The sequence below is a fragment of the Engystomops pustulosus genome, chromosome 7 (genome assembly GCF_040894005.1).
Source record: "Engystomops pustulosus chromosome 7, aEngPut4.maternal, whole genome shotgun sequence".
NCBI lineage: Eukaryota > Metazoa > Chordata > Amphibia > Anura > Leptodactylidae > Engystomops > Engystomops pustulosus.
Genome location: NC_092417.1, coordinates 40,115,199 through 40,130,313, shown reverse-complemented (window position 1 = coordinate 40,130,313; position 15,115 = coordinate 40,115,199). Strand labels below are relative to the sequence as shown.

At 42.7% G+C, this 15,115-nt stretch overlaps 1 protein-coding gene across 7 annotated transcripts in view; it reads right to left on the bottom strand.

Annotated features, from left to right (window-relative positions):
• The window catches only part of TTC6 (tetratricopeptide repeat domain 6), an 88,782-nt gene that overhangs the window by 56,754 nt on the left and 16,913 nt on the right, over positions 1–15,115 (bottom strand). For all 7 annotated transcript variants that reach the window (XM_072115557.1, XM_072115555.1, XM_072115554.1 and 4 more), the window contains 7 exons: positions 12,353–12,556; positions 8,327–8,486; positions 7,674–7,778; positions 3,941–4,045; positions 3,121–3,195; positions 779–1,158; positions 221–695 (listed from right to left, as the gene is read on the bottom strand). In XM_072115557.1, the coding sequence (XP_071971658.1) occupies positions 221–695; positions 779–1,158; positions 3,121–3,195; positions 3,941–4,045; positions 7,674–7,778; positions 8,327–8,486; positions 12,353–12,556 (1,504 nt within the window). The remainder of the gene's footprint in view (positions 1–220; positions 696–778; positions 1,159–3,120; positions 3,196–3,940; positions 4,046–7,673; positions 7,779–8,326; positions 8,487–12,352; positions 12,557–15,115) is intronic.

Sequence of the window (15,115 nt, the reverse complement as noted above, 5' to 3'; positions counted from 1 at the left end):
AAAGTTAACCTTTAACATCTGGCTAACCTTGTGACTTATTTGTAAGCTCTACGTATAACTATAAAAACTATGGACACCTTCAGATACATTTAATAAATGTGTTGTGAGCTACACAAAAACATGTTTTCATTACCATGAACCTGGATCTATGACCCAATCAAAGTATTTTTTTTAGGGAAGAAACCGATCCTAGTTGCAAAGGATAAGCTCCAAGTCTTACCAGGTCTAAATCTTGAAGTGCCAGAGATAAATTGCCCATCTTTCGGTTGAGCGCTCCTCTTCTACAGTAGTGAAATATAGAAGGTGTCTTCTGCTGCTCAATCTGATTGGTTAATTCAGAAATCTCCTCCATTACATCTTGTAGTGATGCTGTTGGGTCTTCCACCAGAAGAGCGGGTATTGAATCCAGTCCTATCGCCCATGATACTTCCTCCTTGGTCACTTGCTCAGTATGAAGGACAGCGGTCATATCAAAGTACTTGTGCTCATCCTCAATCGATCCCCGACTTGGGGTAAAAACTTCATCAAACCAATTATTCCAGATGTCTCTCACCCACTCACGAACCTCCTGACCAGCCGCTAAGCCACCACGTGTCTTCAGGTAGGAAGAAAAATCTAGCTGACGCGGAAGACTTCTGCTCCTCGGGGGCGGGGCTACACTTGGACTGACTGGTGTTCTCACAAGGGATATGGATCTATATGTGAATAACCTTGTTACATTGAATGTTATGTACACATTTCTATAACTGAAATATAGAGACGTGGAGGCATCACTAACCTTTGTATGGTGCGGGGTGGTTGGTTCAGCTTTTGTAAAACTCCCTGTAACTTTGATGGATGTAGGAGTCTTTTCTTTTTCTTAGATTTTTTCTTAAAGGGGCGGACTCGTTTCAGGATATTAGTTGTAGCGACTCCGGGGTCAGGAGTAAAGAATTCATTGACTTTCTCTATCAGCGAGTCCTCTATTAGGGTGTTGTTGGGCCGAGGTTCTCCAGTCTGTTCGGGTGCTTCATGATCTTCATCACGGACACCAGGACCATGTGACCTGTAATTTTGTTCCTTCCATATTTCAAGTTCTTTCATACTTGTCTGAAAGTCAGCGGAGAGATGGAACGTACATTCCCTCTGGAGTGATAGATCTGGAGTAGAGGCTGATTTCTAGACAACAAAAACACAGAAAATGTAACTTCACTAAATGACTTGGATAGTGTAATGGCAAAACTCAGCATCAGCCTGGTAATGTCCAGTAAATAATACCATAGCTAGTATTGAGGTAAGGCTGCATTCACCTGTGCGCACCCGGCCGTACTGGAGAGGAGGAGGGATAAGCGCTACTCGCCCCTCGCCGCAGGAAATAGCGCAGCCTGGCTGTACATACGGGGTAAGATACGGTATGTTCTATCTTTTCCCAGTGTACGGAACGGTGTGGCTGTGTGAATGGGGTCTAAGTCTGTGGGGCTCATTTACTAAGGGTCCGTCGGCCGCATTTTCGTCGGGTTTCCTGATGATTTTCGTTTTGCATCGAATTGCCCCGAGATTTTGACGCACGTGATCGGATTTTGGTGCATCGGCGCCGGCTTGCACGCCACAGAAATCGGGGGGCGGACCGTCGGACAACCCAACGGATTCGGACAATGCGCAGGATTTAACATTTAGAAATGTGTCGCAAGCCAAGCACTTAGAAGCACCGGGAAGAAGCAGGTGAACTCCGACGGACTTCGGCGCAGAAGCGACGGATGCAGGAACTCGGACGCACGAGCTACGTGAATCGCGCCGGACCCGAATCCTTGTTGGACATCGCACTGCGGGATCGCGACAGGACCGGGTAAGTAAATCTGCCCCTGTATGTAGTGAGGAGCTAAATATTACGGATTACGGTCTTCCAGTTACATTACTACCGTAGGTTTCTATAAACTTTGTATATCCTATCCAACAATAAGGCTGTTATCTTTGGTTATGATTTAATGTTTTTATTGTATTTTTGCATTCTCTTTTGGCACATTTGTTTGGTTTTTTTTGCAGCTTTCTTAAAAACCACTTTAAAGGAAATCTACCATCAGATTCACTGTGACATGTTCGTCCGGTGAAGTGGAGTCCGGTGTTGTGTTGTTTTTTATATCCAGGAATTCCAACAATTCCAAAAGCTTTTTAGAAAATATGTAAATGAGCTTCAGGGGCTATGGGGCATCAAAGGCACCCCTTATTCAGTGCTCTAGTAGGAGGCTGGCTTCATTCCTGTCCTACTCATAGGAGAGAGACAGTGATTTCCCCCATGGGTGGTAGTATCTTCCTTGTGGGGTCAGCTGTGTAAGGAAGATACTTCACCAGGATTTGCATCTCTCTGAATGGATTAGAGCAGGAGGACTAAAGGAGAAACTAAATTAAAAGATGGCAGAGCATGGAGGGGCTCCATTGACACAGAGCCCCTTACGCTCATTTACATATTTTATACAAATTGCAGGCACCACTTCATTGGACGAACATGTAAGTGTTAGGGATCTTCCATCAGTGATTCTGGTACATTTCTTTTAAATATTTCCAATAGTTCAATAAGTTTTTCTTTGGCTTCATGCTTGTCTCTTTTATCTTCATCGGGCAGATGTCACAGTTGTGATTTGTGCCAAATCGGGTGTAAAACTGGCCAAACGTGGTGTAAAAAAAATTGCTTTCAAGGACGGAGGAAATCACACGGCAGATGATGGGCTGGGGTATAACGTGCCACGTTATTCTACTATGTGCTTGCATTAACTTTAAGAATACAAAATGATTTTTGTCCACGGTCATGTGATGTCACACAGGTGCACACCTGGTTATATCACACAGCACTGATTACTCTCTGTGATATAACATCACCAGGGATATAACGAGCTGTGCACCTGTGTGACATCACATGACCAGGGATATAACGAGCTGTGCACCTGTGTGACATCACATGACCAGGGATATAACGAGCTGTGCACCTGTGTGACATCACATGACCAGGGATATAACGAGCTGTGCACCTGTGTGACATAACATGACCAGAGACCAGTTTTTATCCACAGGAAGTAAACACTGAGGCTTCCTGTAAGGACATTGCAAGATTTAACAAACAAAAACTCATTAAAATAAATGACTTACCTTCAATAGTCCAGCAGATGAAGATGAAACATGGATATCTGGCAGTGAGTTGTATCTTCTAGATAATATTCTGTCCTATGAACACAAAGCAGTGGAAAGGATCTAGTGAAATACATAAAGGATTTGGTCTAATAGCTGGATTCCATAAATAGATGATCATTTCTCTATAGACAAACAGATATATCCTTAAAAAGAACCTGTCATCAGGTTTTACCCCACTAAACCACTAGCCCCCTCATGTAGTGTATGAATAGGCCTTTCTAGAATTTCCTCTTTTATGTGAAATCTCACCCATTTACTTGTAGCTCAGAGAATGATAATCTTAATGGGAACCAAATTCCTATCTTTAATACGACACATCAAACCAGTTTCTTGGTACTATAAAACAAAAGGGTTCTGAATTGACACTCTCCCCAACCAATAAACTTGAATCATCTTATGTGAAAATGAAGTAAGAGCAATATACCGTAATTGTTTGTGACACTCCCTCTCTAGCCTATAAAAGTGACTCATATCAGGTAAAAAGTGACTCTTCTCACATTTAGCCATAACTTTCAAGGAGATTTGTTATGGCAAAACTGAAAAGATTTCACATAAACGGGGGAGTTCTAGAAAGGAAGTTTTACCCCCTCCCTGAGGGAGCTGGTAGATTAGTGGGGTAAAACCTGCTGACAGGTTCCCATTAAACACTCTATTCTTTTGCAAATATTTCTATCCGTATATTATCAACACAGTAATACTCCAAATAGTTTTGTGACCTAAATGTTAACATATATGTCCTTTAGGGATGAGATTACATCTCACAATAGCTGAAATGTACCAGCATGGCCAGGTCTTCTGGATCTGCATGCTCCTCATCGGATGACTCAATGTCCGTCTCCATTGATGTAAATTCTTCTATTTCATCCTGCTCATCCAAGCAGCTCTGAAAGATAGTCAGATATATTTTGTCATCTAATAACAGGTATGTCCAATAGATTATAAAGAATCAATAATACATATACATTGGGGTAGATTTATCCTAGCGTACGAGCCCTAAAATAAGCCCAATTCCTAGTGCACGGCCATCAATTGCGAGGCGGTAGAGTGGGCGCTCCTGCACCGCGCTTCTGCACTACCTATAGCCTGCACCGTTAATGCAGAACCTGGCAAGAGATGAGAAGACCCGAACTTTTGGTTCAGCGTCTTCCATTCATCAATCTAACGTTTGGGACCACTCATCTCTGCTCCTGATAAATCTGGCAGGGGGCAGATTTGCCCCATTATCAATGTGCCCCATTATCCTATGCACTTAAAGGGACACTCCAGCCAAAACAAAATCATATTTGTTATACATGTGTCACCCACCACAAGATTCGGCAGTTTCAATGGTTTCAATATTATATAGACTGCAACACACAAACTAACCACTGGGGGCAGAAACTCCTAGCACAGTCACTAAGAAGAATACAGACAGTCCCCGGGTTACGTACAAGATAGGGGCTTTAGGTTTGTTCTTAAGTTGAATTTGTATGTAAGTCGAAACTGTATATTTTATAATTGTAGTTTAAGACAATTTTTTTTGTCCCAGTGACAATTGGAGTTTCAAATTTTGTTGCTGTAATTGGACCAAGGGTCAGACACTTTACAGCTGATCATTGCAGCCAGGGACTACAGTAACATCCAGAGAGCTTCACCAGAGGTCACAGTGGGCAGAGGGGACCGTCTTTAACTAGGGGTTGCCTGTAAGTCGGGTGTCCTTAAGTAGGGGACCGCCTGTAATCCAGATTCCTGTCACACAGCTATGAATAAAATTCCCACAGCCTCCCTGACTTTACACTTATACTATATATAGGATGACACCAGTGCTGCAACCAGCTGGCAGAAGTGCTTGTGTTCCTGGCTAGTCATGTGATTAAGTTTTGAAGCATCATGGGATTGATATCAAACCAGAAGAAAATCTATTCAGGATGGGGATCACAACTGTATGCAGATAAAATCTGTCTAAGGTGTCAGTCACATTATTCATCGTTTGGTGCCTATTGGTCAATCCCAACGTAATGACCTCCCGGTTCCTAATTGTCATGGCCATCAGTCAGAATGGCCTCTTTCCTTCGGTCACAGGCACACATTGGGTCCATTTGGTCCATTTGGGCAGATTGGGTCCATTCACGATCCAGCGGCGCGTTCTCTGCGGAGGATTCGGGTCCGGCCAGGACACTAAGGTAGTTCCCCCCATGTCCATTAGGTGTCGCTGCTGTGCTGAAGTCCGTCGGAGTGCACTGAACTTCACCGTCCTACGCTGGGTGCAGGTAAGCGCGTGTCAAGCGACACTTATTTTTTTTTAAATGCGGCGGTTTTTCCGAATCCGTCGGGTTTATTTACGGCCATGCCCCCCGGTTTCCGTCGCGTGTATGCTGGCGCCAGTGCACCACAACGATCGCGTGCGCCAAAATCCCGGGACAATTCAGGGAAAATCGTCGCAAATCGGAAATATTTGGATAACCCGTCGGAAAATCGCGATTCGGGCCCTTAGTAAATGACCCCCATTGTGATCTGATTTTCAGTGACTTATAATGTAATGAAAGAACTCATCACACTGACACATACAGTGAAACCTCTATAAGAAGACTGCCCAAGGCCTATTAAGGGGTGGTCTGCTCGTAGGAGGAGCATCTTCCATAGAGTATAAATAAAAATTTATTATGTACATAGTCAAGATATCAAAGTGGAAATTTATTGTAATATTGGTGATTTCCCAGCAAACGAATGTTTAACTCAGTCATGACATCATCTGGACAGTCTTGGTACTGCATGTAAAAAGAAATCTTGCACTAGAGAGATATTTACTAGTCACTGTATACTTATCATTTATCAGCATAAATAATAAATAATCCTTATGTACAAATTGTTGTATGAATTGTATATATTTGTAAACAAGAAACTGGCACAGACCTGGCATTCCAGGAACATGATAAAACCCCCGAAATCACAGGGCTAAACAGAAGTAGAAAAGTGTGCAGATGTCAAGTGTCTTCCATTAGACATGAATCTGTATGTAAATGTACCTGTGACTTTGCCTCCTTTGAAAGCTGCAGCCTTTCCCTGTTCTCACCTTGCTGCCCTCTCTATACACACATAGCTGCCGCCACTCTCACTGCTCTGGGTCGTCCTTATTGCGTCACCCACTGTATCTCTCTTCTCACAGCGCGTCCACAGTGACAGAGACTGGGAGACTAATAAGGGGGGAGGACTCAATCTGCTGCTGCACCTCCTCCTATTCTGCAGAGCTCAGAGATGTAAAGAAAGAACCAAAGCGACTCTGCAGACAGTACAAAAGTAAGTAGAAGGACTGCTGAATCACTTGATGTAGGGATTATCTACAGGGCAGTAAAGGCACAAGGTCAATGTATGTAAAAGAGTGGCCAACGCCTTTAACAATCAACTGTCAATCTCCAATTGAGGACGTGTTTTGCAAGGAATATTTTGTACTTTTCATGGCATCATTTTGGGTCTATATTGACTATTATATCAACTGTCTTTGTTTTGTCTTTTAGAGGGATGTGACAACTTTACACAGGATAAAAATATTTGTTAAAGGTTAAAAAGCATTTGTTTGAAAAAGAAAAAAATCACTTGGTTTTTCATTTTCCAATGATGGAGCTAGGTAACAGATTTTTTTTTTGCAAGATGAGGTGTAATTTTCATTGGGTAATACTTTTTTGGCACCTTTTTATCTCACTTTTTAGTGGAGCAGAACCACTACTGATCTAATGTTAAAGGTGGGTTTTTTGGGATTATCCAAAACAAAAAATAACGTGAACTTACCCTGCTCTGTTTCCCAGGTTTCAAGTTACTCACCACTTCTGTCTGTATCTAAAGTGTGAAGTGGTCGCTGGACCCGCTGAAATCAGTCACATTAGTAGATTGGGTGACACACACCCCCCACCCCGGAGCCCTTGCATCTCATTTACATAAACACAAAAGTAAATTTTATACATAATAAACATAGACCCATATTCATGCTGGAAGCTACCCAGCAGCGTGATTGGTTAACAAAGAGCAGCTTAGAATTAAAACAACCGTAAATCCATCATGATAAACCAGGGACAATTACTCATAGATCCAGATACCATGACTGCGGTAATCTTCTTATGTTTGTTATCCATGGCCTCCTTCCTTCTAAAATCAACTTCAATCAATCAGCACTTCCTCCTGCAGCTAGGTGACACAGGCAGAGAGAGGGAGAGAGTTGGGTGAGACATGTGCTACTCATTGTAAAAACCTGTGAAGCTGCAGCAACCAACCTCCTGCTCGCTCCCTCCTCCATCTATGTTACCTAGCACCAGAAGGAAGTGCAGGGAAAGAGGAGCCCTTGTGCCTCATTAGCATAATTCTAAAAGTTGATTTTAGAAGGAAGATGACAAATATAAGATTACCGCAGTCACGGTGCCTGGATCTATGAGTAATGTCCCTGGTTTATCATGATGGATTTTGATGGTCATTTTTAAGGACTTATAGAAAAATTCTTCTTCACAATGCTGTGAAGATTTTGCACTTTTTTTTATAGTTACCTCATATTTGGAGAACAGGGTTTTCTGCATCAAAGCCAAGGGAGCTGAGAATTTAGGAGGGGCTGGGGCCCAGAACATCTTTAAGGTCCCTGGGTTCAGAGAAGCCTGCATATAAACAGAGAGATACTGAGGCTAATGTTTTATATAAATATACATTTTCAAAGTCATCCACCAAATAAAGTTAAAACTGCACAATTTCTGCTTGTGAAAAAAACACTCATAATATAAATATTTTACATTAGTAACCAAAATTCACCCAAAAAGAGACTCAATGTACTATAACAATAGGAATTTTACAAAATATGAAATATGAAATATAGGATAATAAAGATATGAGGTCTATGTATGAATTATCTCCTCCTAGACATGTTATTTTCATATAGCGCAAATGGAGACAAAACCCATTGGCTATTATGAACTAATTTTAAATCAAATTTGGTATGTCACACAGCTGTGACTACTCCCCAGTACTCTTGGTCCAGCTACAATCCTGGAATACGAATGTATGGTTACGCAGATCTCCAGGACCCAATTTGAATGGTGTCTGCAGCTTTTTATGGTCAAAATTGCTGGTAGGCTCCCTAAATTCATTACACCCCACCACTCTAGATAGGCCCTGTCTAGACTTCTCTTAAAACTGGAAGATATAATACCTGTTGTCCAACAAGCTGCATTTGTGGTCCTTCCACATAATATTCAGCAATCTTCTGCCACTGCTGTAGGCTCTGTGGACTTCGAGGTGGCAGGGTGACAACACCGCCCTTCTGGTCCTGAAACTGTAGTGAAGTGGCTGGGATTCCATACTGGAGAAGTCTGTAATGGTATGGAGCACTGTCTGGTCATATATATGCAGTCTAGTGATTTATCATATATACTTGAGTATAAGCCATGTTTTTCAGCACAACTTTTGTGCTGAAAAGGCCCCACCAAGTTTATACTTGAGTATAAAAAAAAATTAAACTTAGGCTACATTCACACGGTACGGCGGGCATACATCGGCGCTGCAGAGAGGAGCAGGGGATGAGCGCTGCTCACCCCCGCCCCTCTCCATAGGAAGATACAGCGCACGGTGCCGTAATACGGGAAAAGATAGGACATGTCCTATCTTTTCCCGTGCTACGGAGCGGTACGGTGCCGCACGTGTGCTGCACTGTACTGCTCCCGTACAGGGCCGTGAGCCAATAGGAGTGTATGGGGGACGTATATCGGCCGTATATATGTCCCCCATACATGTGTGAATGTAGCCTTAGTACTTACCTCCGGCGCTATTGCAGCTCCTATTCTCCCTTGGCATCCTGTGTAACAATGGGGTAGAGACAGAACCATTCAACTCCTGCATGCACACCATGCAACAGTATATATATATATATGTATATATATATACATATATATATATATACTGGGGGTATGTGCTGGGCTACATATATACTGAGGGCATGAGCTGGGCTACGTATATACTGAGGGCATGAGCTGGGCTACCTATATACTGAGGGCATGAGCTGGGCTACCTATATACTGAGGACATGAGCTGGGCTACCTATATACTGGAAGTGTGTGCTGGGCTACATATATACTGGGGTCATGAGCTGGGCTAAATATATACTGGGGGTGTGTGCTGGGGTACCTATATAATAGGGCCAGGAGCTGGGCTACCTATATCCTGGCATTTCATTATTTGGGGAGGCTGTGACCAATGCATTTCCCACCCTGGGCTTATACTCGAGTAAGTCAATAAATTTTCCCAGTTTGTTGTGGGACCAGGCACCAGTTTAAATTAGGTGCCTCAGCTTATATTCGGGTTGGCTTATACTTGTGTATATGCTATTGATTAAAATGCAGTTTAGTGATTTATATACAGTCTAGTCATTTAGATGCAGTCTGGTTATTAATATGCAATCTAGGCCTAATTTATATAGTAATTCAATAACAACCGTACACCCTTAACCTACTCACACAGTCCTGCAGGTATACAAGACCCTGTTTTTGGAAGGCTGTTGTTAAAACCTGGAATTTTACTGATCAATAGATGACTGTGGTCTGTAACTGGAGACCATTGTCCTGGATAGTTTGGATAATATCCACAGATAAGGAACCTTGTGTCAGATTTGTATTACTCCTTATTTAGATAGTGAAATCAATAAAACCTGTTGGGTTAAGGATCACTGGGACTGTAATGGGAAACCATTGTTGAAACCGTTTACACAGTGGACACAGACACTATGGCTGATCTGCAAGCAAGGGTGTCATTAAATCTCGCCCTTTCACCCATACTGGGACCCTCAGTGTAGCATGACCCAGCTATATAGATTGTTATTTAATTTGGAGGATTCATTCACTACTACTACTAATAATATAGTACACCTTTGAATTTTGCTGTCTTTAAAGAGAACTGGTCATCTATCTGCAAGGAGCATGTTATAGAGCATAAGGAGAAAATCAAAGTAAAACATGTCATTTATTTATTTTACCCTCCTCTTATAGTGGGTTCTACTCAATAACTGACTGTACATTAATTTGTTCAACCCCTTCTATTTTAAGTCTGCAGATTGGACTTTTTGTACAATTTTCTCAGCTCCTCCTACTCTATAACATATTCCATGGAGAGAAGACACAATGGGGCTTATTTACTAAGGGACCCGCGGCCGCATTTTTGCCAGTTTTCCTGACTTTTCAGGGATCGCGCGAGGGAATTGTGTGAAGCACGCAATTGTTTTATGTCGCAATCGTGCCGGCTTTCACGCGACACGAATCGGGGGGGGGGGCGGCCATCGGACGATCCGACGGATTTGGACTATGCGCGGGATTTAACATTTACATTTTTGCACAAGCCAAGCACTTACATGCACCGGGAAGAAGAAGGTGAACTTTGGCGGACCTGATCAGGGAAACGACACTTGCAGAAAATCGGGCGCACAATCTACATGAATCGCGGCAGAAATCATCCTCGTTGGACAGTCCGGATCGGGGATCGCGCAGGGACCGGGCCCCAATGTACAATCAGCCCAGTTTATCCTGCTCTATAACATGCTGCTTGCAGATTGGACACTATGTACAATCTGTTCAGCTCCTCCTGCTCTATAACATGCTGCCTGCAGATAGGACACTATGTACAATCTGCTCAGCTCCTTCTGCTCTATAACATGCTGCCTGCAGAGAGGACACTATTTACAATCTGCTCAGCTCCTCCTGCTCTATAACATGCTTCTTGCAGATAGGACACCGTGCACAATCTGCTCCGCTCCTCCTGCTTGATAACATGCTGCCTGCAGATAGGACACTGTGTACAATCTGCTCTAGTGATGTGTCGTTTGCAAACAAGTTGGCTCTTCTTCGAGAACAATGGGAGCCGGCTCCCCTCAGTGAGCCGATGACTCACTTAAACCCGCTCCTAATCAGCTCACCGAGCTCCCTTTAACCTGATACAATCGGGTTAAAAGTGGTGTAGAATGGTTTGACTGGCTGGACTGCGGCTCCCTATTATACATGTCATAGGGAATCATTCAGGAACCGGAAGAGCCGGCTCTTGTTAGTGAGCATAGTCTAATGAGCCAACTGACTAAGAAGAGCGTAATTCCCATCACTAATCTGCTCAGCTCTTCCTGCTCTATAACATGCTTCTTGCAGACAGGACACTGCAAAATCTACAAAAAGACCAAATTCACCCAAGTTTCACTACACAATTCAGGTGTCAAACACTTCAATCCAATAAAATAAGCAGACTATGAAAATGTACCGATGACAAGAAGACAAGTTAAAATTCATTCAACCCTTTTAATTTGTTGTGAAAGATCTGGAGGGTTCCAGGCTGGACACAGTGACTGGCGAAAGTAAACACACATCACTCATTGGAGGGGCGACAAGTGGGGGCCAGCGCGCCAAAGACGGATGGCAGTTCTTGACATACTGGGAATCATGCGTCCCCTGCACACGCTCTCTGTAATGGGGTCTTTGTGTAAATGGGAGGGACTGTCATGGATAAGTGATTTCTTAAGAGAGGCCACATTCCACCAGGAGAGATAAAGATTGTCAAGCAATTACACCTGTCTTAGCAAAACTGCCCTTTACAAGGGGCCCAAAGTCAACCCCGGGTAACAATGCACACAGTAGTGTATAATTCTGGAGGAAGATATGTAACGTGATGCCAAGCGTACCCCCAGTAATTGTGATTATTTCCCCCTTCATGCCATTTCCACACCAAGTTGGCATAAAGGTGGTGGAGTGTGCTGGCATGGGGCGTTCCTGGCTGTAGCCTGCAATTATTTAGGCCTGAAATCATAAGTGACTTTATCATACACCAGCTCATGAGTGCCAGCCAGTGAATAAGAGTACGCTGTGCTAAGCAATGGAGTGGCAAGACATATGCTCAACCTCCTGCTCCATCAATTAGTAAGAATGTGACCTGTTCTCTAGATTTCTGGGGGGTACTGTTTTCATGATTGGTGGGGGTTCAAGCATCCAGACCACCACCAATCAGCTTGTTATCCCCTATCCTGTGGAATGGGGATAACAAGCCAACTTGGGACAATCCCTTCTTTAATTAGAGTATATAGGCCTTACACTATTTTTCACCTGATGTGGCCTGTGCCTGCCAGGGTTGAAACAAATAGGAACCAGGCTAAACGTTCTCAGAAACGACTCTTAGAACTTTGCCAAAATCAAGATGTTAAAGACATTATTACCCATTGTCTTCTTCACTGCCATCATAGCCAGGTTGGGCATCAATGACTTGGTTCTCTTCAGATGTAATGGTAATATTCGGCCCTATATTATGGCCCCTTCTGTCCACTGTGTGATGCACCCGTGATGACACCTGGAGGTAGCTTGGTAGAACATGGTTGGGTGACAAGGTGCAGAGGTGATGAATTGTCTGATATTCTCCAGATCTGAAAATGAAACATAAAAATGGATTTGGGCAGAGATCAAGGAAATTAATCACCTCCGCTATTATGGTGGTTGTATAGATGTTGACGACTAGACCCACAGATACCAGTGGTGCTCTATGCAAGGTCCAGTGAGGTAATCATCCATCATAACTTTATAGAATGTAAACTTTTCTCCAAAAATCTGTACTGATACATGAAAATTGCATGGGAGTGCCCCAGTATGTGAGTGACGGGTGATTCTGCATTGTCTATATGTTATATACAGAATGAAGGACTCATTTTCAGAATTAAATTACTACCTTTAAGATGTACAGGCAGTCCCCGGATTACGTACAAGATAGGGTCTGTAGGTTTGTTCTCAAGTTGAATTTGTATGTAAGTTGGAACTGTATGTTTTATCATTGTAACCCCAGACAGATTTTTTTTGGTCTCTGTGATAATTGGATTTTATAAATGTTGGGTTGTCATAAGAACCAGGATTAACAATAAATCTTCATTGTTTTTATTCATCACTTTGTTGGCATTATTTTTATAACTCTATGGTGATTCTAGCAACACTCTTTGGTTTTACCATTTAATCAGTGTATGGTAATTTGTAGAATTTGGCAGAAGTTTCTGAACACTCACATTACCTTTTGGTAAGTATCTCAAATATTTTCTGCTGCAAATCTTTGCATTTAAGGTAGACTTCCTTCAAGATTTGCAACAATAAGTTGCAAGGGGTAAAATATGAACAAGGAAAAAGTTGAACAGAAAGGACTGAAACACAGATGTATCTTTTTTTTTGTTTCTTTCCTTAACCTTTCTTTTTGTATATTTTTGGATTTGCGCTTTTTTTTGTGACTTTTGCAAGCGTTTTCATCTTTGGACTGCACCTATTATTCTGGCTGTGCACTAAAAAGAAGGTCTTTGCACAGGTATTTGCGCCAGTTTTGTGTGACGGCAGCACTGTATTTATAAGACAGAAAAAATGTGCACCTAAGGAGGCTTGTTAGTGCTCAGTCAGAGTTTGCGACACATTTAATACAACAACTAGACAGAATTGTGTCACTCGCTGTTGGGCTCATTTACTAAAGGTCGCGCTGCTCACTTTCGGCAGACTGTGCACCCTTTTCAGGGGATTACACGGCTTGCATAGGTATTTAAAAAGTGTCTGCGCTGGGATTTTGGTGCACACAACCATTTATTGGCGCAGCTGCACTGGCTTACAAGCGACGCAATTTAGGGTGGGCGCCGTCGGACGATCCGACTGATTAGGACTGAGTGCGATTTTAATCTCAAATTGTATCGCAGGCCCAAGCACTTACATGCACCACTAAAAAGATGGTGAACTCTGTCGGACCTGAGCGGGGAAGCGACACATGCAGGATATTGGGCGCACAATCTTTATCGTGGGACAATGCACTTTCTGTAAACTCCAGCGGCAGGGTAAGTAAATGTGCCCCTGTATGTTAAAGATACACCTAAAAAAAGTTGGTGACACTTCCTGAGCAGTGCAGAGTGCACCAGATTATTGAAGACTGTGCGCCAGTATTCAATAATAATACAAAAGGCAACTGCACAAGGTGCCATTTTTTTGTCCAAATTTGCAGGAAAAATACTGTATTTGGAGCTTACACATGTATTTTGTCCAAAACTTTTTTAAAATGTGCACATAAAGGGACATGGTGGTGTGTCTTCCTAGTTAGCACCACAATCACTACTGCGCTGTGCCATAATTCTGTCGCAACAGCATGAAGCAAAGTGCACCAAGAAAAAAAAAACTCTTGCACATCCTGAAAACAGACCGGATCAACTAAGAGTGTGCGACACTATTAAATAATGTAATAGTTGTAAGTTGCAAATGAATGTGCAAATTAAATCTACCAGTTTATATATAAGCACCAGTTTATATATATGGGCTGATGTATCACTAACTTGTGCAGTCCCCACTAGGCGTATGCAACTGTTTTGCATAGGTTGCACAATTGTGCAAATTTCAGAAAAACATTTGCGCAAAAATAATCAGGAGCTTGTGAGCCTATAAGCAAGTTCTGAAATAGGCACAGTACCTGGCTTTCCCCCTTACGTCACCAGGTGGGTGGGTGTGAAGGGGCAGAGTCGGCAGTGTAATGGGCTGGACGCCCCGTGCCTGCGCACTGCCCATAGACTGCGCCAGGAACCAATTTACATCTCACTTCAAAGTTGATTTTCTGGATCATGCCACCATACTGGGCCATGAAAGGAACAAAAACTAGAAGGTGTTACGCTGCTTGACAATATACTGGTAGTGTACTATAGTAAAATTTAGGACCAAGCACATCGGTAAGTTTGAACATGGTTTAACATTTTCAAAATGTGAATTTACAGCAGTAGCGTATGACCTTTTCAGCCACTTTTGGCCTTTTTCAAATATAAAGCTAGATAAAGGGTCTGGTACAAGTAATTGGCGCTGGGAATCGTGCATGCTGCACGTCATGGGATGCGCAAAAGTGGCTGAAAAGTCATACGCTACTGCTGTAAAGTCACACTTTGAAAATATTAAACGCATGTTGAAACTTACCGATGTGCTTGATCCTA